This window comes from Conger conger, chromosome 5 (assembly GCF_963514075.1).
Source record: "Conger conger chromosome 5, fConCon1.1, whole genome shotgun sequence".
NCBI lineage: Eukaryota > Metazoa > Chordata > Actinopteri > Anguilliformes > Congridae > Conger > Conger conger.
In genome coordinates, this window is record NC_083764.1 from 63,020,240 (window position 1) to 63,042,739 (window position 22,500).

The following is a 22,500-nucleotide window of genomic DNA, read 5'->3' on the forward strand; positions in this document are numbered from 1 at the left end:
CCGGTGACTCAGAGCCCCACCGTATCAATCACACCTCTCCGCTGCGTCTCTCTCTCTCGCTCTACCCTGGCCTCCTCTAGCTAACCGCGTCACACATTATCTGCTCCTCGCAGCAAACAAACAATACGGATATCGCGTGTGGGCCGGCCGCGCAGATTCGCTTTCTCTGACTCAGCTCCGCTAATTATCCGCGGGGGAGGGAGGGAGGGAAGGAGGGGAGGGATGGAGGAGAGAGAGAGAGAGAGAGAGAGAGAGAGAGAGAGAGAGAGAGAGAGAGAGAGAGAGAGAGAGAAGAGAGAGAGAGAGAGAGAGAGAGAGCAGAGAGAGAGAGAGAGAGAGAGAGAGAGAGAGAGAGAGAAAATGGACGTGTATGTCCTCGCGGTATGATCGAATGGTCAATGTGTTTGAGAAAACGTGTAGAAATGTGTTTGGAGAGAGAGATGTTGAGAAAGAGAGAAAGAAGGGGAGAGAGAAAGGGAGGGAGAAAGGGAGAGAGTGATGGGAGAGAGAAAGGAGAGAGAGGGATGGTGTATACTTAGATTTTTTTCCAAGATCGTTATTTTGGGAGAGAATGAGCCAGACGTACATTAATTATCCATGAGGCATGGTCTGTATTTCCCCGGTAACTGTTTTGGGAAGTTTAAACTAAAAAATAATGGGGCAAAATTAGCTCAGCAGTAAGAGCAGTCATCTGGCAGTCGGAGGGTTTGCCCGGTTCGATCCCCCGCCCAGGCTGTGTCGATGTGTCTCTGAGCAAGACACTTAACCCCTAAACGCTCCTGACTGGTGATGCTTTGGCAGCCAATTGCTGTTGGTGTGTGAGTGTGTGTATGAATGGGTGATTGAGACCACATCTGATTATAAAAGTGCTTTGGATAAAGGCGCTATATAAATGCAGACATTTACCAATTACAACCACAGCCTCCATTCTGGCACCAGGCTCTTTGTCACTGCCTGATGCCCCACCTTCCTAACCTCAGTTCAGTGAGTCTTGCCATCTTGCATCGTCCATATCATTTGAGCAAGAACACATGAGCGTCTGTTCTGCGGAAGGTTTTTCTTGCATCTGCCAGGTGGCCTCGACCTGACGTTTGGAGGAGCACGGACGTTCTGTTCGTCCGGTTCGCGTTTTCTCCATTTCCACCGTCTTCACCTCCTTTTTCGTCCTCACGTTTTTTTGGAAAAATAAGCAATTGGAAAGAGCCATAAGTCAGAGGGCAACAATAGAGTCGTTAAGGTAAGGTAAATGACTGGGACACGCAAGGTCGGTGGTTCTAATCCCCGGTGTAGCCACAATAAGATCCGCACAGCCGTCGGGCCCTTGAGCAAGGCCCTTAACCCTGCACTGCCCCAGGGGAGGATTGTCTCCTGCTTAGTCTAATCAACTGTATGTCGCTCTGGATAAGAGCGTCTGCCAAATGCCATTAATGTAATGTAATGTAATGTAAATCAGCTTATGTGGACCTCAGCAGTCTGACAGGGTCTCTACGGGAAAGTTCCTGAGGATGCGATGTGGCTCCCTGCTTTATGAGTCCTTGTTGGGTTTGTACGGGTCGTTGGGCAGCCTAGATTGTTAGATACGAAATGGACAGTTTACTTTGGTTGAGCGTTGAGCAAGTGAGTCGCACATGCACAGTGTCTGTGAACTGGAACGTTTTCTCAGGCCTTTTCTCCGAAACAGTAGACGCGCGTAACTACGCGCGTAACTAGGCGCGCGCATGGCACGTCCCCGCCCCTCGCACCGAGCGTGGCACCGTGAGGCTGCAGAGACACGGGCGGAGGGCTGAGATCGCCAACTTTCTCCTCCCAAGCTCTTCAGCTGACAGTTCCACTGGCGGCCTGCGGGGGGCGGAAGAGCGGAACGCGCAGAGCTTCTGTTGCCCTCCTCCGCCGTACCTCACGACCACCCTGCCTGACTGCCCCAGATGGAGGTCTGCAGCTTTTCACACCTCGGGCCCCATGACCCGTCGTCATGGCGCCTGGGGAATAGCACATTTGAGACCGCTTTCGAATAAAAACACAGGGGGCGAGAGGGGGAGAGAGAACGCGAGACCATTTGACTGTGTGCGCGTGTGTGCGCGCGTGTGTGCGCGTGTGTGCGCGCGTGTGTGTGTGCGCGGTGTGGTGTGTGTGTGTGCATGTGTGGTGTGTGCGTGTTGCGTGCGCGTGTGTGGGCGTGTGCATGCGTGTGTGTGCGTGTGCGGGCGTGTGTGTTTCGCGAGATAGATATCCAGATATAGTGCGCGTGTGGGTAGGCGTGTGTTCGATGCGGTCGTCATAGCAACACACCCCAGAGAGTTTTGTGAGGTAATTGCACACGCACGCGCACGCACACGCACACGCACACGCTCACGCTCACGCTCACGCTCACGCTCACACTCACACTCACACTCACACATACACACACACACACACACATACACACACATACACACACACACACACACACACACACACACACACACACACTCCTGCCACGCTGAAGTGAATCCCGTTGTCCACGAGCCCTGTTAAAGCTACATTCCGTTCGGCTGATGCTTCTGTCCAGAGGGAGGTGCCTACCGAAGGTCGCTGGAACAACGACAGAACACGGGTCAGACGAGGTACAGTTATCAATACAGTACCCTTAGCCATGAACATCAAGTCTGAGCAATGGCTAAGTCAGTAAAGTCATAGCAAGTCATGAACCAGAGGTGTGCGGCAAAAGGGAGGGGAAGAGAGGATGAGTAATGTATCATCAGCACAGGAGGGATGGAAAGCCACGTGAAGCAATGCCTGTGCCAAGAGATTGAGTGTTAATGGAAAACAGTCGAGGCCCGAGTGTGAGAAGGGGATGAGGTGCAAAGACAGACCCCATCCAGGGGCCCTGGCAGAGGCTAGTCAAGAGAAGACAGTCCCAGAAATGCTCATCTCAGCCAGGGTTGAGTTTGGGAGTTGGTGGTTGACCATGCTGAACACTGGAACCCAGTCTCGGAGCGTCAGGACAGAGGAGAGCTGTCCTGAGGAGAGCGTTCCTGTTCCATTGTGAGGTCATGTCATGACGTGACCGTTTCCCCTGACAACCTAAGAACGCGGGACGTCTCGGCCTATATTCACAATATATTGCAGGTGACTGGGTCATGTGATCGTCATGTGATCGTCATGTGATCGTCATGTGATCGTCGTGATTGTCATGTGACTGGGTCATGTGATTGTCATGTGATTGTCATGTGACTGGGTGTGTTGAGATCGCACAGCTGTGATATCTGTGGCTGAAAGAGCTCTGGAACGGAACAGGTTGATTGCGCTCATTTTGTTTAATGAGATTTCCGGGCACCGCCAACGCATGACATTCTCACAACATTGCCTTGATGTCATGGGAATATCTTTGGCAACCGAACAATGTCACGAAAACAGGAAAACAGCCTCCCCCCCTCCCCCCTCCCACTGTTTCCAAGCTGCTGTGCAGCTGTGGTTTCCAGGCTGAATCTCAGGTTTTTACATTTATTTTTCTAATTAAACGCCGGTGCAATAATAACCACGAGGAAGAGAGACGCCTACACCTGCACGGTGCAGTCATGTCACCCAGTCCTGAATCCCCGTCAATAATCTTCCCACAGCAAAACCTCCAAACGTCAGAGCTCCATACCCCAGTTTCCAGAACCTTCTGCCGTTCCGTCTGAGAGTGGCCGGTAGCCCGCTGAGTGAGCCATGTGATGGTTTACTTTGGTCGGTGTAGCCACAATAAGATCCGCACAGCCGTCGGGCCCTTGAGCAAGGCCCTTAACCCTGCATTGCTCCAGGGGAGGATTGTCTCCTGCTTAGTCTAATCAACTGTATGTCGCTCTGGATAAGAGCGTCTGCCAAATGCCATTAATGTAATGTAATGTAATGTAAATCAGCTTATGTGGACCTCAGCAGTCTGACAGGGTCTCTACGGGAAAGTTCCTGAGGATGCGATGTGGCTCCCTGCTTTATGAGTCCTTGTTGGGTTTGTACGGGTCGTTGGGTAGCCTAGACTGTTAGATACGAAATGGACAGTTTACTTTGGTTGAGCGTTGAGCAAGTGAGTCGCACATGCACAGTGTCTGTGAACTGGAACGTTTTCTCAGGCCTTTTCTCCGGAAACAGTAGACGCGCGTAACTACGCGCGTAACTAGGCGCGCGCATGGCACGTCCCCGCCCCTCGCACCGGAGCGTGGCACCGTGAGGCTGCAGAGACACGGGCGGAGAGCTGAGATCGCCAGCTTTCTCCTCCCAAGCTCTTCAGCTGACAGTTCCACTGGCGGCCTGCGGGGGGCGGAAGAGCGGAACGTGCAGGGCTTCTGTTGCCCTCCTCCGCCGTACCTCACACACCCTGCCTGACTGCCCCAGATGGAGGTCTGCAGCTTTTCACACCTCGGGCCCATGACCCGTCGTCATGGCGCCTGGGGAATAGCACATTTGAGACCGCTTTCGAATAAAAACACAGGGGGCGAGAGGGGGAGAGAGAACGCGAGACCATTTGACTGTGTGCGCGTGTGTGCGCGCGTGTGTGCGCGTGTGTGCGCGCGTGTGTGTGTGCGCGTGTGGTGTGTGTGTGCATGTGTGTGTGTGCGTGTGCGTGCGCGTGTGTGGGCGTGTGCATGCGTGTGTGTGTGTGTGCGGGCGTGTGTGTTTCGCGAGATAGATATCCAGATATAGTGCGCGTGTGGGTAGGCGTGTGTTCGATGCGGTCGTCATAGCAACACACCCCAGAGAGTTTTGTGAGGTAATTGCACACGCACGCGCACGCACACGCACACGCACACGCTCACGCTCACGCTCACGCTCACGCTCACGCTCACGCTCACGCGCACGCGCACACGCACACGCACACGCACACGCACACGCACACGCACACAGACACAGACACAGACACAGACTAGCCCTGTTAAAGCTACATTCCGTTCGGCTGATGCTTCTGTCCAGAGGGAGGTGCCTACCGAAGGTCGCTGGAACAACGACAGAACACGGGTCAGACGAGGTACAGTTATCAATACAGTACCCTTAGCCATGAACATCAAGTCTGAGCAATGGCTAAGTCAGTAAAGTCATAGCAAGTCATGAACCAGAGGTGTGCGGCAAAAGGGAGGGGAAGAGAGGATGAGTAATGTATCATCAGCACAGGAGGGATGGAAAGCCACGTCAAGCAATGCCTGTGCCAAGAGATTGAGTGTTAATGGAAAACAGTCGAGGCCCGAGTGTGAGAAGGGGATGAGGTGCAAAGACAGACCCCATCCAGGGGCCCTGGCAGAGGCTAGTCAAGAGAAGACAGTCCCAGAAATGCTCATCTCAGCCAGGGTTGAGTTTGGGAGTTGGTGGTTGACCATGCTGAACACTGGAACCCAGTCTCGGAGCGTCAGGACAGAGGAGAGCTGTCCTGAGGAGAGCGTTCCTGTTCCATTGTGAGGTCATGTCATGACGTGACCGTTTCCCGGACAACCTAAGAACGCGGGATGTCTCGGCCTATATTCACAATATATTGCAGGTGACGGGGTCATGTGATCGTCATGTGATCGTCATGTGATTGTCATGTGATTGTCATGTGACTGGGTGTGTTGAGATCGCACAGCTGTGATATCTGTGGCTGAAAGAGCTCTGGAACGGAACAGGTTGATTGCGCTCATTTTGTTTAATGAGATTTCCGGGCACCGCCAACGCATGACATTCTCACAACATTGCCTTGATGTCATGGGAATATCTTTGGCAACCGAACAATGTCACGAAAACAGGAAAACAGCCTCCCCCCCTCCCCCCTCCCACTGTTTCCAAGCTGCTGTGCAGCTGTGGTTTCCAGGCTGAATCTCAGGTTTTTACATTTATTTTTCTAATTAAACGCCGGTGCGATAATAACCACGAGGAAGAGAGACGCCTACACCTGCACGGTGCAGTCATGTCACCCAGACCTGAATCCCCGTCAATAATCTTCCCACAGCAGAACCTCCAAACGTCAGAGCTCCATACCCCAGTTTCCAGAACCTTCTGCCGTTCCGTCTGAGAGTGGCCGGTAGCCCGCTGAGTGAGCCGGCCGGATTTAAGGCTGCCGTTCCGACTGAGAGTGGCCTGTAGCCCGCTGAGTGAGCCGGCCGGATTTAAGGCTGCCGTTCCGACTGAGAGTGGCCTGTAGCCCGCTGAGTGAGCCTGCCGGATTTAAGGCTGCCGTTCCGACTGAGAGTGGCCTGTAGCCCGCTGAGTGAGCCGGCCGGATTTAAGGCTGCCGTTCCGACTGAGAGTGGCCGGTAGCCCGCTGAGTGAGCCTGCCGGATTTAAGGCTGCCGTTCCGACTGAGAGTGGCCTGTAGCCCGCTGAGTGAGCCGGCCGGATTTAAGGCTGCCGTTCCGTCTGAGAGTGGCCGGTAGCCCGCTGAGTGAGCCTGCCGGATTTAAGGCCCGAGTGAGCTCAGAGAAGGTACGTCGTTTTGAAAAGGTAGTAGTTTGTAAAATGTAGTTTACATTGAATGGGGACGATGCAGAACGCGTCCTACACTGGAAGACAAGGCTCCAGTTTCAGAGGAGATACGTTTTCATTGCCCCCCCCCACCATGTTCTGATCCCTGTCTGATATCAGAATCTGTAATTTGCTATCTCTCGTGCACAAGCCTTTAATGGATTTACAAGATTTTCCTGTTTTACTATTAACTTTCGATGTTGAAAAATCAGAAACTACTGCATAACCGCTTTCACATCTGAAAGCATAGCATCGGCTACTATGTGCTATTGAAGTCTGGGTCCCAGCCCTTTTCATAGAGATTTGCCATCCTGTAGGTTTTCATTTCAACCCTAATTTGGCAGACCTTATTCTAGGATTTAGTAGCTCAATTAAATCTCTAGAGCAGGAGTATTGACTGGCTTGGATCTGTGTACAGTGCACTTACTGCATTATATATATATATATATATATATATATATATATATATATATATATATATATATATATAAATTTTGTTTTTGTAGTATGTGTGTATCTCGACGCTTATGATAACTGCGTTTTTTCGTTCATTTTGCCAAGTCCGGTTCCCCTTGAAAATCATGAATGACGGCCGAACGTGGAATAATGAAAGACTACGCCCGTAAGCAGGAGAGTCTGCTCATTCAACGAACTGGAGAAGTCAAGGAGCCGTGCGCCTCTGACGTTTCCACAGAGACACACCGTAGACTCATCTTGCGGTTTCGTCGCCATAGTAACGCTCGCTAGCAAGCGGGGAGAAAGCGCACGTGAGAACTTATCGACTGACTTTTGAAAAAGAACACTTTGTACCTCCTGGAATGCGTGCGCTCTTAGCCAGTGGATGTTCGCCCTCAAGGAAAAAGGGAAATCTAGTTGGGATTTAAATTGACAGCATGTTTAAATGGAGTGATTGCACACCGAGTATTTTCCGGTGTAGGGAGTTTGTTGGGATTGGGCGGAGGATGTGGACACTAAACAATATGTCCCTTCAGTTAATGCGCAATGAAAGACAAGGACCGAATATTACCTAAAGCAGAGACACCTCTATTCCTGTCATTGTACCCCCCCCCCCTCTGACATCAGCAGCCGATGTGTCATCCCAACTCGGTCTGCACGCGCAATGATGCCTCCTGCCTCGAGCCGTTATTCATACGTACATTGGCCCTTTTCACAATTCAGACAGAGTTAGGAGTATACGATATACGGTTGTTTTTCCAATTTGTTTTCCATATAAGGACAGTTTGAAACATTCCCCCCCCCAAGTGTAATAATTCCGTAATATGCAGTTTATATGTATTTATATAAAGCGTGTGCAAAATTACATTTCCCGAGCGCTCAGTTAATGACTATCGGTGATCTTTTCGTGTCTGTGAAAGGAATCCTGCTTGTCATTGTGCTGTGAAACGCATACCGTAACTGGCATAACTTGCTGCTTAAATTGTTACAAGAGGGCCCCCTACTGGAAGAAAGCGCCACAGACGGGGAACGCGGGGCAATTTTTCAGATTAAACCCAAAACCTCAAATTAACGTGACAGGTGGGAAGTTCCAGTTTGACCATTCTCCTACTCCGCGCTAATCACGCAGAACATGAACTTCTGTTCTTTGCAGAGATGGAGGTGGGCCGACATTCCGCTCTAATTTACGAATTAATTTCCTGTAGAGGAAAGGCACTGGAGACCAGAGCAGGACGGAGACATTAGTCAGGAAGACAGTTCTGAAAATACTCTGCTTATAAGCAAAGCTCTGCTTAGTCCTGCCGTGAATCTTTTGTTACAGCTAACCAATTTCTACAAAAAAGACACTTTTATTGTGTGTGTGTGTGTGTGTGTGTGTGTGTGTGTGTGTATATATATATTGTGTGGCAGCAGTGCAACGCATACAATCATGTAGAAAACGGGTCAGGAGCTTCAGTTAATGATTGCATCAACCATCAGAATGAGGAAAGAATTTGATCTAAATGACTTTGACCGTGGAATGATTGTTGGTGCCAGACAGGATGGTTTGAGTATCTCAGAAACCGCTGATCTCCTGGGATTTTCACGCACACTAGTCTCCAGTTCGCAAAGAACGGTGCCAAAAAAATAAAATAATCCAGTAAGCAGCAGTTCTGCAGACAGAAACGCCTTGTAAATGAGAGACGTCAGAGAAGAATGGCCAGACTGGTCAAAGCTGACAGGAAGGTGACAGTAACACATAATAACCTCACATTACAACTGTGGTATGCAGAAGTGCATCTCTGAACACACAATGCATCATAACCCTTAAGTGAACAGCAGTAGAAGTCAGCTTCTGACAAGAAGACAGCTCAAGCTAGGTTTTCAAACATCTGGGAGTCCGGTGTGACCACCCTCCCTTTACCTGGGAGTCAGGTGTGTTCACCCTCCCTTTACCTGGGAGTCAGGTGTGACCACCCTCCCTTTACCTGGGAGTCAGGTGTGTTCACCCTCCCTTTACCTGGGAGTCAGGTGTGATCACCCTCCCTTTACCTGGGAGTCAGGTCTTTGAAGGAGACACAGGAGAACATGTTTGGAGTGTCCACATCCCCTCGGGTTAAGTGAGAAATGGACTGTTCACCGGCTGGGTGTTCTAGCAGCTTCAGACGGCATTAAACCCAGGAGAACAGTGATCTGACCACAGCTTCTCCGTAGGGTCAGGTTCTCCTGACGGCTCTCAGTTCAGAACTGAAAATTAATTCCGTTTGTTTCATTATTTGTGTACCACTTTTTTTTTTAAACAGACGCCGTCACAGAGAGAGAGACACCTATTCACAGTGTAAATAGAACCGAAAACTGGGCAAAAACCAGGCGTAAAAGCCCACGAAGCAAGCCGTAGAAGGGGAAGGGGGGTGGCACCTTTTCCGTGTGTAGGGGTCCTCGCACGGGACTCCAAATTATGTAGGGTCCTTGCACGGGCCGCCAAATAACGCAGGGATTTTACTCTCTACGAAACCGGGGCGCCAGTTAAACGTTGTGTTGCAGTATAACTGCGAAAAGTAATCAGTCTCATAAAATTACTGTTATCAGAAATATCCAACCACAAATATAGTATTTCAATTAATTAAAATAACCAATATTAATGATGGAACATACCGATAACCTGAAGGTTGGAAGTTCTTCGAAAGACTGCTTTAACTCGGCTCTCATGTCTATGCGATTCCAAAACGGACACCGGGGTTTAATAAAATATATTTATTAAACAAACATACAAACACATAACAGATAAACTAACGGGAAGTTAGTAAGGAAATTTAGTTTGGTATGTGTGTGTGGCGCGCGCAAGCGCGCGTGTCGCTAGAGTTCTGGGTGTGGTAATGAGTTAGAGTTAGCTGTGAGAAGGGACTACTTGCGTAGTTTTACTCTATATATGCGCAAAAGACGGCGAATCAATTCACGTACATATATATGTAGCTAACCAAACACATTACAATGGTTGGATGGTAAATATTGAAACACAGATTCACAAAAACAGTTAAGACTAAACTAAACACTGGCTATGCCTGAATGTTTGTTTTCTTACTGAGTCCATACGCATTGCTGGATCCAAAAGACATGCTGTCCTTGTAGAAGCGGCGATGGTGCTGTGAATGGTGTCCGAGCGCGTTGTCGTCTGATCCGCTGGTCCTTTTCCAGGTGTAAAAGTTCGTTGCTGTTTCGTTGTTGGGCTTTATTGGGGTAAACTGATGTAGCGTTCCGCGTACAACAATTTCCACTCACTATAGGCCACGTAGTTACCGCGAGGTAACTGGGTGTGTCCGTAGGCCTGGTAGTGCGCTGTGCAGCATTCAGCCTCTGTCCGAGTCTCGGAGCAGATGAGCTGAAGCGACTGGCCAAAAAGGGTGCGTCGAAGAGAACAAGCAGAAGAGGCAGAAAAAGCAGAAGAGCCAGAAGAGAGATCCCAAGAACGTGTCTTGCTCTTATACGGGACCGTTTATTGCTCCCGCCATTACGGGATTGGCTGAACCAAGTTAGACGTCATTCGTGGTGGACGTCGCAGAATTTTCCTGTGGGAATGTGGAAGTTGTAGTCCCTACATCCCCCCTGTGGTCTCAGGATGCGGCTGAAGCCAGTGTTCCTTGAGAGCACAAAAGTCAGTTCACAGTCCACAGGTCAAGTATATTGGGTCGGTAACACAGTTCACAATTGACTGACAAACATCCAGGCATTTATCAACAATTAACTAAACTGGTCTAAAACACATGATACAAACAATGTGAAACACTAAGGTCGAACAGTGAATACATTCTCACAAAACATGACAAACCTTGGTGAAAGCGTTAGTCGTTTTGTTAGTTCAGGTGTTTTGTTAGTTATTGGATGGTGTCCAGAAGGTGGAGCACCAACAGGAATGACCCAGCCATGAAAATGTTCAGATGATGTAGGGGTCTAGGATGGAGAGGCTGTAGCCTTTTTGGAAGTCTTGTTCAGACTGACCAATTGTTCTAGTCCCTACAGTCAGGTTGCTGACGAGGGTTGTCATCTGAAATATGTGGGGGCATTTTCAAATTAGGGCAGCTTTCTGTATCCAAGCTTAACCTTATGGCTGTGTCATCAGGAAGGAAATGGAGAGGTGGTCTCATTTCTGAATGATGTGGTAAGCTCACAAGTGGTCTTGTCTTGCTTGGGGAAGAGGTGGAGTAAGGCACACTGGGGTGTGGCAATATACTTGTAAAGATTACCCTGTAGTTTCTACATGCAATACTTTACGATGGTTCAGTAGGTGTAGAAAGAAGCAATGAACGTTTACGAGTTATAACAGGTGTCGGATTTAACTCTACAGTACCTACTTACGATCTGCGTTTGCTGCTACATGCAAATCTAAGTGGCTGCTATAAACTACCAGTTTATTTTGCCACCCCCCTTTGGTAGGAAAGGTGTGCAAAAGAGAGTGGTCAAAGCTTCAGCTAGGAGTCTGCCTGTGAGGAGACCACGGCTATAGATCAGTCTTATTCAACATCTTTTGATGGAGGTTGAACAAGACCAGATAGCTCTTTGGAGTGGTTACTCAAGGCATACACACTACTGAACAAAGGTTAGAGGCTTTAGTTGTCCTCAGAGGAACTGAAGAAGCTCTCTTCAGACAAGGTATCTTCCCTATCAGAGTCATGCTGGTGACTCTGAGGCTTGGGCCTACCGGGTCGGTCTTCTCTCCAATTCCGGCTGGAATCAGATTGTGAGAAGCGACCACGGTGGCTCTTAACCGGGAACTTACTCACATGCCGTTGTTTTGAGCCGTTAGATTTTAATGGGGCAACTTGGGAAGTGCCGGCGGGCTTGGTTGGAACAACGTGCTTAGCTGTTTCCAATACCTCGTTCCTGGGCACAATCCTTAAAGTGTCCCAGACCATTTGGGCTTCATTTCTTAATTCAAGGGCTGAGTGTTGGCCCCTTGAAAACAGTGAAACATGAGTTCGGACACAGGGGTGCAGGTTGTGCACAAAAAGGGATTTGAAGGCTTGATCTTCATCTAAGCCTGGTCCGTTTCTGCCCTGGAAAAAAGCATGTTTAAGTCGTTGGTAAAAGTCTTTTGGTCGTTCTGTACGGCTATGTTTAACCTCCACAGATTTGATCATGGCTGTGGCCTGATCAAACCGTGGCAGGTACTCAGCTACCAACGCTTCACAAACCTTGGGATAGCTGGAACGAACCTGTGGTGGGAGTTGTTCCATAAATGTATGGATCTCTCTGGTAGAGGTTTTCCATACAAGTCGTACCTTTTCTCGATCGGTTGCCCTGGGCAGATCCGAGAGACAGTAGTCAACTTCTCTCAAGTAACTCTGAATGTTAAATTCGGAGTCCTTGGGGTCAAATGTGTGGACATACTTCGCCATGGCCTCTAGCTCCTCAAAGCGAAGACCATGTGAAGTTGCACTAGTTTGCCTGTTTGGAGAAGGAGAGACTGAAATCACATTTGAATGTGAATGCGTTTCATGCGGAGCTCGACGTCCTCGGTTTGGTTTAGGGGGCGGAGCTACAAAACAGTCATTCTCACAATGGTTGGCAGAAGATGAATTGTCGCTGTCAGTGTACTGTACAGAGCTGTCACCTATCCTCTCAGTTATAAAGGGAAAGCTAGCGGGATTAGCGTTGCTTTTTGTGTGCCCAATTAATAACGTTAGATCTCCTCTACCGTGTCCACGGGAGGGTTCCCTGACCTCCTCATGAGAGGGGTGGGCATGGAAGGTGCAGTCCTGTACTTGCCTGACTGTTTCTCCCTTGCGGAGATGGACCACCGTTGGGATGGAGTCCCCCCTTTCCCTCTCCAGGGAAGAGGTGGGCAAACCATTGCATGGGTGGTCAACAGCACTGCAATCTGAGGAGACTGACGAGTGTCCATCAGAGCAAGTTGTGGAACCGGGATCTGACAAACCCGAATCAATTTGTGACCCCCCTTCCCCTGCCTTGTGGTGTAAGGAGGAAGCAGGAGAAGCTGGAGTTGGGCAAGCCTGAGAAAGCAGGCTTACAGAAGAGAGTGGATGCAGTAGCTTGTGGCATCTACTCTTCAACTGAAATAATTCCTCTCTGTAGGAACAAAGATCTGATTCGGCTGAATGCAGATCACGCAAGTATTGTACTGCTTTCTTGCCAACAGTTTGAAGCTCAAGTAAAACACTGGTGTGTTGTCCTCTGAGGTATGCCATCTCTGAGTCTAAGTTTTTGTTGCTCTGAAGAGCAAGACTAATCTGTCTGGCAAAATTCAAGACCAGACAACTTAGAATTGGGTCTTTTGAATGGTTGGGGGAGTGACCTTTCTCGTTGATTAATGAGAACATTTCTTTCCTACAATCAGTGAGGTTCATCTGATTCAGGAAAGCTATGTAGCCAGGTGCTAAACCTTGGGCTAAAAAGGAAAGGTACTCATCAATAGATATGGGTTCCATATCTCAAGCCAAATAAAGCTAAAAGCTAAAATCAGTAACTTAAGAGGGTACTCTTGAAGTTAACAATTTGACAAGGGCCTTGAGCTCCTAACAGTTGGCAATGAATTGTTTCCCAATATCACAATCCAACATACAAGTTGTGATGAAGGAAAAAGAATTTAAAACGCTCTTTGAATATTCTCTATAACTATAGTACAAGGTAGCTATAGCATCACACAGGGACTCGAGTTGCACTAGCGGTACTGCAATGCAACAACAGCAAAATGAACAAACATATGGCGGATATTCAGACCGTAAAATAGGAACTGTGATGCTGATCACATTAATCCTAAATACCAGAATGTGATTGGTTGAAATTACAATTAAATTTGGATTTAAATGTAAAATTCAATTAATTATTAAAATTACTTTGACCAAGTAATTATAATTAATAATACAGTGCGGCTAATAATACTATTATTGATAATACGTATTATACCGGAAGGTAAATGCCAATCAACAAACTACCGTGTAAGATTACGAATGTAATGCCACAATGTTACACGAGGGGGCAGTATATTGAGAAAGCGGCTCATGCAGGCTTTCAAAAATGGTACAAGGGTGACATCTAGCGGTATTTTCAAAAGATTGCACTGGTGGCAATTTAGCTGAGAAAGAATGCCGAGAATTCGTTCTGGAGGCACGTGACATGAGCCAAAGCTCGTCTTTCTCACGCAGAGCTCCAAATTAGGATGGGGAATTCGTTATGAAGTCACAAGACATGAAATTTGAGCCAAAGCTAGTCTTCCTCACACGGGGCGCCAAAATATGTAGGGGTCCTCGCACGGGACTCCAAATTATGTAGGGTCCTTGCACGGGCCGCCAAATAACGCAGGGATTTTACTCTCTACGAAACCGGGGCGCCAGTTAAACGTTGTGTTGCAGTATAACTGCGAAAAGTAATCAGTCTCATAAAATTACTGTTATCAGAAATATCCAACCACAAATATAGTATTTCAATTAATTAAAATAACCAATATTAATGATGGAACATACCGATAACCTGAAGGTTGGAAGTTCTTCGAAAGACTGCTTTAACTCGGCTCTCATGTCTATGCGATTCCAAAACGGACACCGGGGTTTAATAAAATATATTTATTAAACAAACATACAAACACATAACAGATAAACTAACGGGAAGTTAGTAAGGAAATTTAGTTTGGTATGTGTGTGTGGCGCGCGCAAGCGCGCGTGTCGCTAGAGTTCTGGGTGTGGTAATGAGTTAGAGTTAGCTGTGAGAAGGGACTACTTGCGTAGTTTTACTCTATATATGCGCAAAAGACGGCGAATCAATTCACGTACATATATATGTAGCTAACCAAACACATTACAATGGTTGGATGGTAAATATTGAAACACAGATTCACAAAAACAGTTAAGACTAAACTAAACACTGGCTATGCCTGAATGTTTGTTTTCTTACTGAGTCCATACGCATTGCTGGATCCAAAAGACATGCTGTCCTTGTAGAAGCGGCGATGGTGCTGTGAATGGTGTCCGAGCGCGTTGTCGTCTGATCCGCTGGTCCTTTTCCAGGTGTAAAAGTTCGTTGCTGTTTCGTTGTTGGGCTTTATTGGGGTAAACTGATGTAGCGTTCCGCGTACAACAATTTCCACTCACTATAGGCCACGTAGTTACCGCGAGGTAACTGGGTGTGTCCGTAGGCCTGGTAGTGCGCTGTGCAGCATTCAGCCTCTGTCCGAGTCTCGGAGCAGATGAGCTGAAGCGACTGGCCAAAAAGGGTGCGTCGAAGAGAACAAGCAGAAGAGGCAGAAAAAGCAGAAGAGCCAGAAGAGAGATCCCAAGAACGTGTCTTGCTCTTATACGGGACCGTTTATTGCTCCCGCCATTACGGGATTGGCTGAACCAAGTTAGACGTCATTCGTGGTGGACGTCGCAGAATTTTCCTGTGGGAATGTGGAAGTTGTAGTCCCTACACGTGGATGGTGACAAGAAAACCCCAAGTAATACACACAATAATTATCCAAAAAGCAGTTTTGCCCTTAGAAGATTGAACGGAAGGGGCACGGGCCGAATCCAGAGGGAAACGGAGCGGCCCCTCCTCACACCGGCCCTGATCCAGACGGGAGCCCACTTCAGGGTCACAAACCGCCGAAAACGATCCGTCAGCACGAAGGCATGGAAGGTGACAGCAACACATAATAACCTCACATTACAACTGTGGTGTGCAGAAGTGCATCTCTGAACACACAACGCATCATAACCCCTAAGTGAACAGCAGTAGAAGTCAGCTTCTGACAAGAAGACAGCTCAAGCAAGGTTTTGAAACATCTGGGAGTCCGGTGTGTTCACCCTCCCTTTACCTGGGAGTCAGGTGTGTTCACCCTCCCTTTACCTGGGAGACAGGTGTGACCACCTTCCCTTTACCTGGGAGTCAGCTGTGTCCACCCTCCCTTTACCTGGGAGTCAGGTGTGTCCACCCTCCCTTTACCTGGGAGTCAGGTGTGTTTACCCTCCCTTTACCTGGGAGTCAGGTGTTCACCTTCCCTTTACCTGGGAGACAGGTGTGACCACCCTCCCTTTACCTGGGAGTCAGGTGTGACCACCCTCCCTTTACCTGGGAGACAGGTGTGACCACCTTCCCTTTACCTGGGAGTCAGCTGTGTCCACCCTCCCTTTACCTGGGAGTCAGGTGTGTCCACCCTCCCTTTACCTGGGAGTCAGGTGTGTTTACCCTCCCTTTACCTGGGAGTCAGGTGTTCACCCTCCCTTTACCTGGGAGACAGGTGTGACCACCCTCCCTTTACCTGGGAGTCAGGTGTGACCACCCTCCCTTTACCTGGGAGTCAGGTGTGTTCACCCTCCCTTTACCTGGGAGTCAGGTGTGACCACCCTCATTGTGTGACCAAGGCACTTCAAGCCGCCTGCAGAAGGCTTCGTCGTGTGTCGGGTGGAAGATGACAGGGGCCGTGCCCACCTCTCAGCAGTCTACAGCCCTGAATAAGGTCTCATTTTTATTAAACTTCAGTGGGAACGATCAGAGCACCTGGCTGGTGGACGTATCCCAGGCTACTTCTGTCCAATGGGGGGGGGGGGGGTGACTCCAAGACCCATCAGAAGCCCTACGATTGGCTGGTTGACTGAAGACGGCCCATCGGTCACCGGGCGATTCGTCCAATGAGCGCAGGCTCAGTTGCGGAGTTCCAACTCGAGTGACGACAGTTTTGGGACGGTCGCTCACACAACACCGACGGACTAAGAAACCCACGCCATGCCGTAATGGTGCCTTTATTTAGCCAACTGCACTATAAATATACACAATCAAACATTTCTCATACATTTTGTTTTCATATCGGTATTAACCAAGTGTGCCATCACAAGACTGGGAGCTATTGCTGAACTACAGTGTTACTATGGCGATGGCTGCTTACCTGTCCGCACAATGTGAGCCAGGCCCCGGACCAGAAATCCGCCAGAAACCCAAACGTCAGTCCCACCGCCGACCAGAGAAGAGCCCAGAACCGAGCCGGTCCTGGCGAGGCAACACGTCCGGTCCGGTCCGGTCCGGTTCCGGGTCTTTCTCTGTGCAGGAACACACTTAAGCTGCCTTCACGTGATCAGCGTCGAGACGCGTCAAGCCATCGAACTCCTACGGAGGGAGCCTCCGAGCCCGACTCGGCACAAACGCCAAGCCTGGCGTAGCCAAGATGCGCGCCAGCAGGTTCAAACGGTTTAAACGTTGACTTCCTAGCGTGCACAGTCACATCACAGCTCCGTATGGAGCCGGCATACGCCGCCTAGCAACGCGGCTACACGGCCCACCGAGTTAGCCCCGGCTAGTTTCCTGACATTTTGGGATGAAGTCAATATTATCGTTTCTGTAGCCGCAGACGGCCTCCTGCTCGTGACGTCCTGCCGCGGCTTTTTGTCGGCGTGTCACCGCGCTAGCGGCCGGCCTCCTGGATGGTGCAGTCCACGCCTCTCGGCGCCCGACTCGGCGCTGACGCCCCGGAGTTCGACGGCGATCACGTGAAGACAGCGTTAAGCGTGCGCTCCTCCTGGCGGCCCGGGACGACCTTTGACCCTCCGCACCTGCCCGCCGTCACGCGGGTGACTGCGCGCGTCGCGGAGAGGGAGCGATGACGGGGGGGGGGGGGGCGTTACGTATCCGTGCAACGTTTTAACGCCTTCCCCATCGCTCCCTCCTCCAGCGCAGGCAGGGGCCGGAGTCTGACACTTAAGAGACAGATTAATGATATTAATGGTAAAAAAACCCAAAAAAAAACAGCAGTACAGTACAGTTGTTAATCAAGGCATTGAGGAGTCCTTGTTAAAAGGTAATAATCAGAGGCGTGGGCATTTTTATTCCATGAAATCAGACGGCCTTGTTCCCCTGCCCGGGCGGGGTGGACCCCATGCAGGCAGCAGAAACCTCCATTATCTGTCCACAGCTGGAAGAGACGCCATTTTGAGGATGGAAACCGCAGCCCTGCGACCGGACACACGAGCACGCGCTTCTGAACGTGTCATTCCCAACACAACGCCCATCAGCGCTGCATCAGACACACGAGCACGCGCTTCTGAACGTGTCATTCCCAACACAACGCCCATCAGCGCTGCATCAGACACACGAGCATGCGCTTCTGAGCGTGTCATTCCCAACACAACGCCCATCAGCGCTGCATCAGACACACGAGCATGCGCTTCTGAACGTGTCATTCCCAACACGACGCCCATCAGCGCTGCATCAGACACATGAGCACGCGCTTCTGAGCGTGTCATTCCCAACACGACGCCCATCAGCGCTGCATCAGACACATGAGCACGCGCTTCTGAGCGTGTCATTCCCAACACGACGCCCATCAGCGCTGCATCAGACACACGAGCACGCGCTTCTGAACGTGTCATTCCCAACACAACGCCCATCAGCGCTGCATCAGACACACGAGCATGCGCTTCTGAGCGTGTCATTCCCAACACAACGCCCATCAGCGCTGCATCAGACACACGAGCATGCGCTTCTGAACGTGTCATTCCCAACACGACGCCCATCAGCGCTGCATCAGACACACGAGCACGCGCTTCTGAGCGTGTCATTCCCAACACAACGCCCATCAGCGCTGCATCAGACACACGAGCATGCGCTTCTGAACGTGTCATTCCCAACACGACGCCCATCAGCGCTGCATCAGACACACGAGCACGCGCTTCTGAGCGTGTCATTCCCAACACGACGCCCATCAGCGCTGCATCAGACACACGAGCACGCGCTTCTGAGCGTGTCATTCCCAACACAACGCCCATCAGCGCTGCATCAGACACACGAGCAGGCGCTTCTGAACGTGTCATTCCCAACACAACGCCCATCAGCGCTGCATCAGACACGAGCACGCGCTTCTGAACGTGTCATTCCCAACACAACGCCCATCAGCGCTGCATCAGACACACGAGCACGCGCTTCTGAGCATGTCATTCCCAACACAACGCCCATCAGCGGTGCATCAGACCTGGGTCAAACACACCGTCGCTCCGGATTCAATGAGCCTGTCTGGGGTACTGGAGCCCATGAAGTGCTCTATGAGGCACACCAGGAAAGCTCACTCGAGCACAGAAACGTACGTTACCAAAATGACTGTGTAGATGACCCAGGTGAGCCGGTTTATCCCGCCACTTTTTAAAAAACATCACTCAGTTTCAAACCTACGACCCCTGCCCTCTCTCTGATGTCCGGCTTTAGCTACGGAAAGTAAACGCCTCATCGTGCGATACACAGTACACTTCCCCCCTCCTTTCTTTCTTTCTTTCTTGTCTTTATTTGAGCTGAAATGAGTGGCTGGTGCTTGGACGCTGACACAGTGAACGGGGGGCGTCGGCGTTCCCCGCGCCCCCCCCCGGGGCCTCGACAGAACCCTACTCCACCCGGCGTGTTCCTTTTCACCCCCCCCCCCCCCCCAAAAAAACTAAAAAGGTTACATGATTAAGAAGTGAACCGAAAGGTCAGGAGAGAACACTGCTCACACGCCCAGCATACGCTCTCCAGTACAATCCAACCGAAACAGGAAATTACCTTTTCAAAATAAAAATAATAAAATAAATAGAATGCAATCACACAATCCAAGCTAACTACAATATATTAATATAGACCTTCTGGTGTCATACGCTCGGAACGGAAAGATAAGAGAAAGAAAAGCACACAGAACTCAATCACGCTCACCTCAAAGTTCAAAGTCCCCTCTGCAAAAGACTAATCATGCATCCCAGCATTAGTATGATAAAATACCAAAGTAAAACCTTGTTTTGTTTTCTTTTTTTCTTTTTTTTGGTCTTTTTTTATCTTTTTTTATGTGGAGACGAGGAGTTTAGAAATGTTCATTTCTGACAATGATGTCGGTCCTTTTCAATGAAGCCCAAAAATCATTGAATTTCAGAGGGCAGGAAAAAAAGGAAAAGGCAGTTTCCCCCGTAGAGAGGCCTGCGTGTGGAGAATGTGTGTGTCCACCTGGATACGTACACTTAATGACATCACTACCCCGGTGCGGTGCAAAACATCAGAGTCCAGATCTCTGTCCAATCCCGGTCTGCACCCAGGCCCCGCCCCCTCCCGGTCAGGCCCCTCCCCCTCCCCCTCCCCCTCCCCACCAGACTATCCACCGCTAAGAGAGGTGTACACAAAGTAAAATCTCCCCAGATGCAGAGTGTAGGTATTAAGTAAAACAAAAACAAAATGGCGGCTCCTGGAAGCGATATGTCCACCAATCAGAGGCCTTTCCCCCGGTCCCTCTCGAGCACCCCGCTGGCACACACCGTTACGCAGTCACTCACTCACACAGGTGCGCGAGAGGGGGGGCTGGATGCCTCTCCCCCAAAAAAAAATCTCTCTGGAAGAGAGCCGTCGATGGCCAGGAGTGGTGGGGAGAAAAAAAAAAAAAAAGAAGAAAAATAAATTGATTGATTGGGGAAAATTGATAACAAGAAAAAAAAGAAAAAAAAAAAGGTCTGGCATCGCCGTTCCCAGCACCGCCTCTCTCTCGGGCTGGGATTTGCCGTGTTCATTTTTCTCTCCGCTGTTTTCCGGCGTTCCCGGCGTTCCCGGCGTTCCCCTCACAGCTTCTGGATCTTCTCGGCCACCACGATGGGGTTCTCCTGGCGCAGCCGGGCGGTGGCGGCGCCCCGGTAGTCGTAGGGACAGTCGTGTTTGTCCGAGTAGCGGTGCACGGCGCAGAACAGGTTGCCGCAGCGACAGTCGAACCCTGGAGAGGGCAGAGGGGAGCGTTAAAAAATAATAAAAAATTTAAATTTAAAATTTAAAATTATTAAAATTTTAACATTTTAAAATAACTAATGAAAACAACCAGCTGAAATCCAAACTAAAATCCAAATCCAAAATAAAAAATGAAAAAAATAAAAAAATAAAGAAATAAAAAATGAAAAGAACCAGCTGAAATCCAAACTCACACGTTCCTCAATTCACTCCATTCTGTTTTGCTTGGCTGACGCTTTTGTCCAAAGTCACCCGCGGTTGATTAGACTAAGCAGGAGACAATCCTCCCCTGGAGCGATGCGCCGTTATAGAAGTCATAAACGCGTCATACCGCTGTATTTTCACACTGGGACTTTCACACTTCCATCCACTTCCTGGAAAACCATCCATCCATCCATTATCTGAACCCGCTTATCCTGATCAGGGTCGCAGGGGGGCTGGAGCCTATCCCAGCATACATTGGGCGAAAGGCAGGAATACACCCTGGACAGGTCGCCAGTCCATCACAGGGCACACGCACCATTCACTCACACACTCATACCTATGGACAATTTAGACTCTCCAATCAGCCTAACCTGCATGTCTTTGGACTGTGGGAGGAAACCGCAGTACCCGGAGGAAACCCACGCAGACACGGGGAGAACATGCAAACTCCGCACAGAGAGGCCCCGGCCGACGGGGATTCGAACCCAGGATCTCCTTGCTGTGAGGCGGCGGTGCTACCCACTGCGCCATCCGTGCCGCCCTTCCTGGAAAACCATTTGCATTTATATCTTGTGTGGCAGCGGGCGTGTAAGGCGATCAAAGGCCCGTCAATTCTCTGTCCCCCTCCAATCAGCATCCTCTCCCACAGCGGGGAGCGTTCATCCCCCTCCTCATATGGCGTCAGTCAAACCGACTCCCCACCCCTCAAAAATCCCCTGAAAGATCCATTTCGCTTGTATACATCATATAAGAGGTTTGGCAGTTATACACAGTTGATGCTTCTCATTCACAGGTTCATACGCACGCTCCACACATCAAAGGCGACTGGTCGCCACGCAAGGCACCGATCAGCTCGACAGGAGAGATTGGGGGTTAGGCGTCTTGCTCAGGGACACTTCAACACAGCCAGGGCGGGATCGAACTGGCAACCCTCCCGACTGCTAGACCACTGCCCCTGCCTCCTGAGCCACCTCACCTCGTCATATCGCAGAAGCTAGTGCAGCACATGTCATGATGTATCGAGCGAAATGCCTCAGGAACAGAACAGCACAACATAACACAAAAAATAATTTACTGCCAAAACACCAGACCCGTTGAGCCGTTTCACTTATGACAGTTGAACAGGAACACTGTCATTCTAGGAGAGACCAAAACCCTGAAAAAGCATCCGACTGGTCATTCTACGAGAGACCCCCGTAATTTGCGTGTGAATGTTGTGCAATTGGCGTGTAAATGGCGTGTAATTGGCGTGTAAATCATGCAGCTCACCTGTCAGGCCCACTTTCTTGCGGCAGGTGAAGCAGCGATTCTTCTTCTTGTTCTTGTCGGGGGTCTGGTCACCGTCCGAAACGGACTCTGCGGCCTCGACAGTCTCCTCTGTAAAATGGGCACATAACACACAATACATACAACATCCATCCATCCATTATCTGAACCCGCTTATCCTGAACAGGGCCGCGGGGGGGCTGGAGCCTATCCCAGCATACATTGGGTGAAAGGCAGGAACACACCCTGGACGGGTCGCCAGTCCATCGCAGGGCGCACACACACCATTCACTCACACACTCATACCTATGGGCAACTTAGACTCTCCAATCGGCCTAACGTGCATGTCTTTGGACTGTGGGAGGAAACCGGAGTACCCGGAGGAAACCCACGCAGGCACGGGGAGAACATGCAAACTCCGCACAGAGAGGCCCCGGCCGACGG

At 49.9% G+C, this 22,500-nt stretch overlaps 1 protein-coding gene across 2 annotated transcripts in view; it reads right to left on the reverse strand.

The window, feature by feature from the left end:
• Positions 1–19,438: 19,438 nt before the first annotated feature.
• Positions 19,439–22,500, reverse strand: part of LOC133128595 (AN1-type zinc finger protein 5-like) — a 9,193-nt gene continuing 6,131 nt past the window's right edge. For both annotated transcript variants that reach the window (XM_061242239.1, XM_061242238.1), the window contains exons 5-6: positions 22,060–22,167; positions 19,439–20,575 (exon numbers count right to left, since the gene is read on the reverse strand). In XM_061242239.1, coding sequence (XP_061098223.1) covers positions 20,427–20,575; positions 22,060–22,167 — 257 coding nt within the window. In that variant the 3' untranslated portion in view covers positions 19,439–20,426. The remainder of the gene's footprint in view (positions 20,576–22,059; positions 22,168–22,500) is intronic.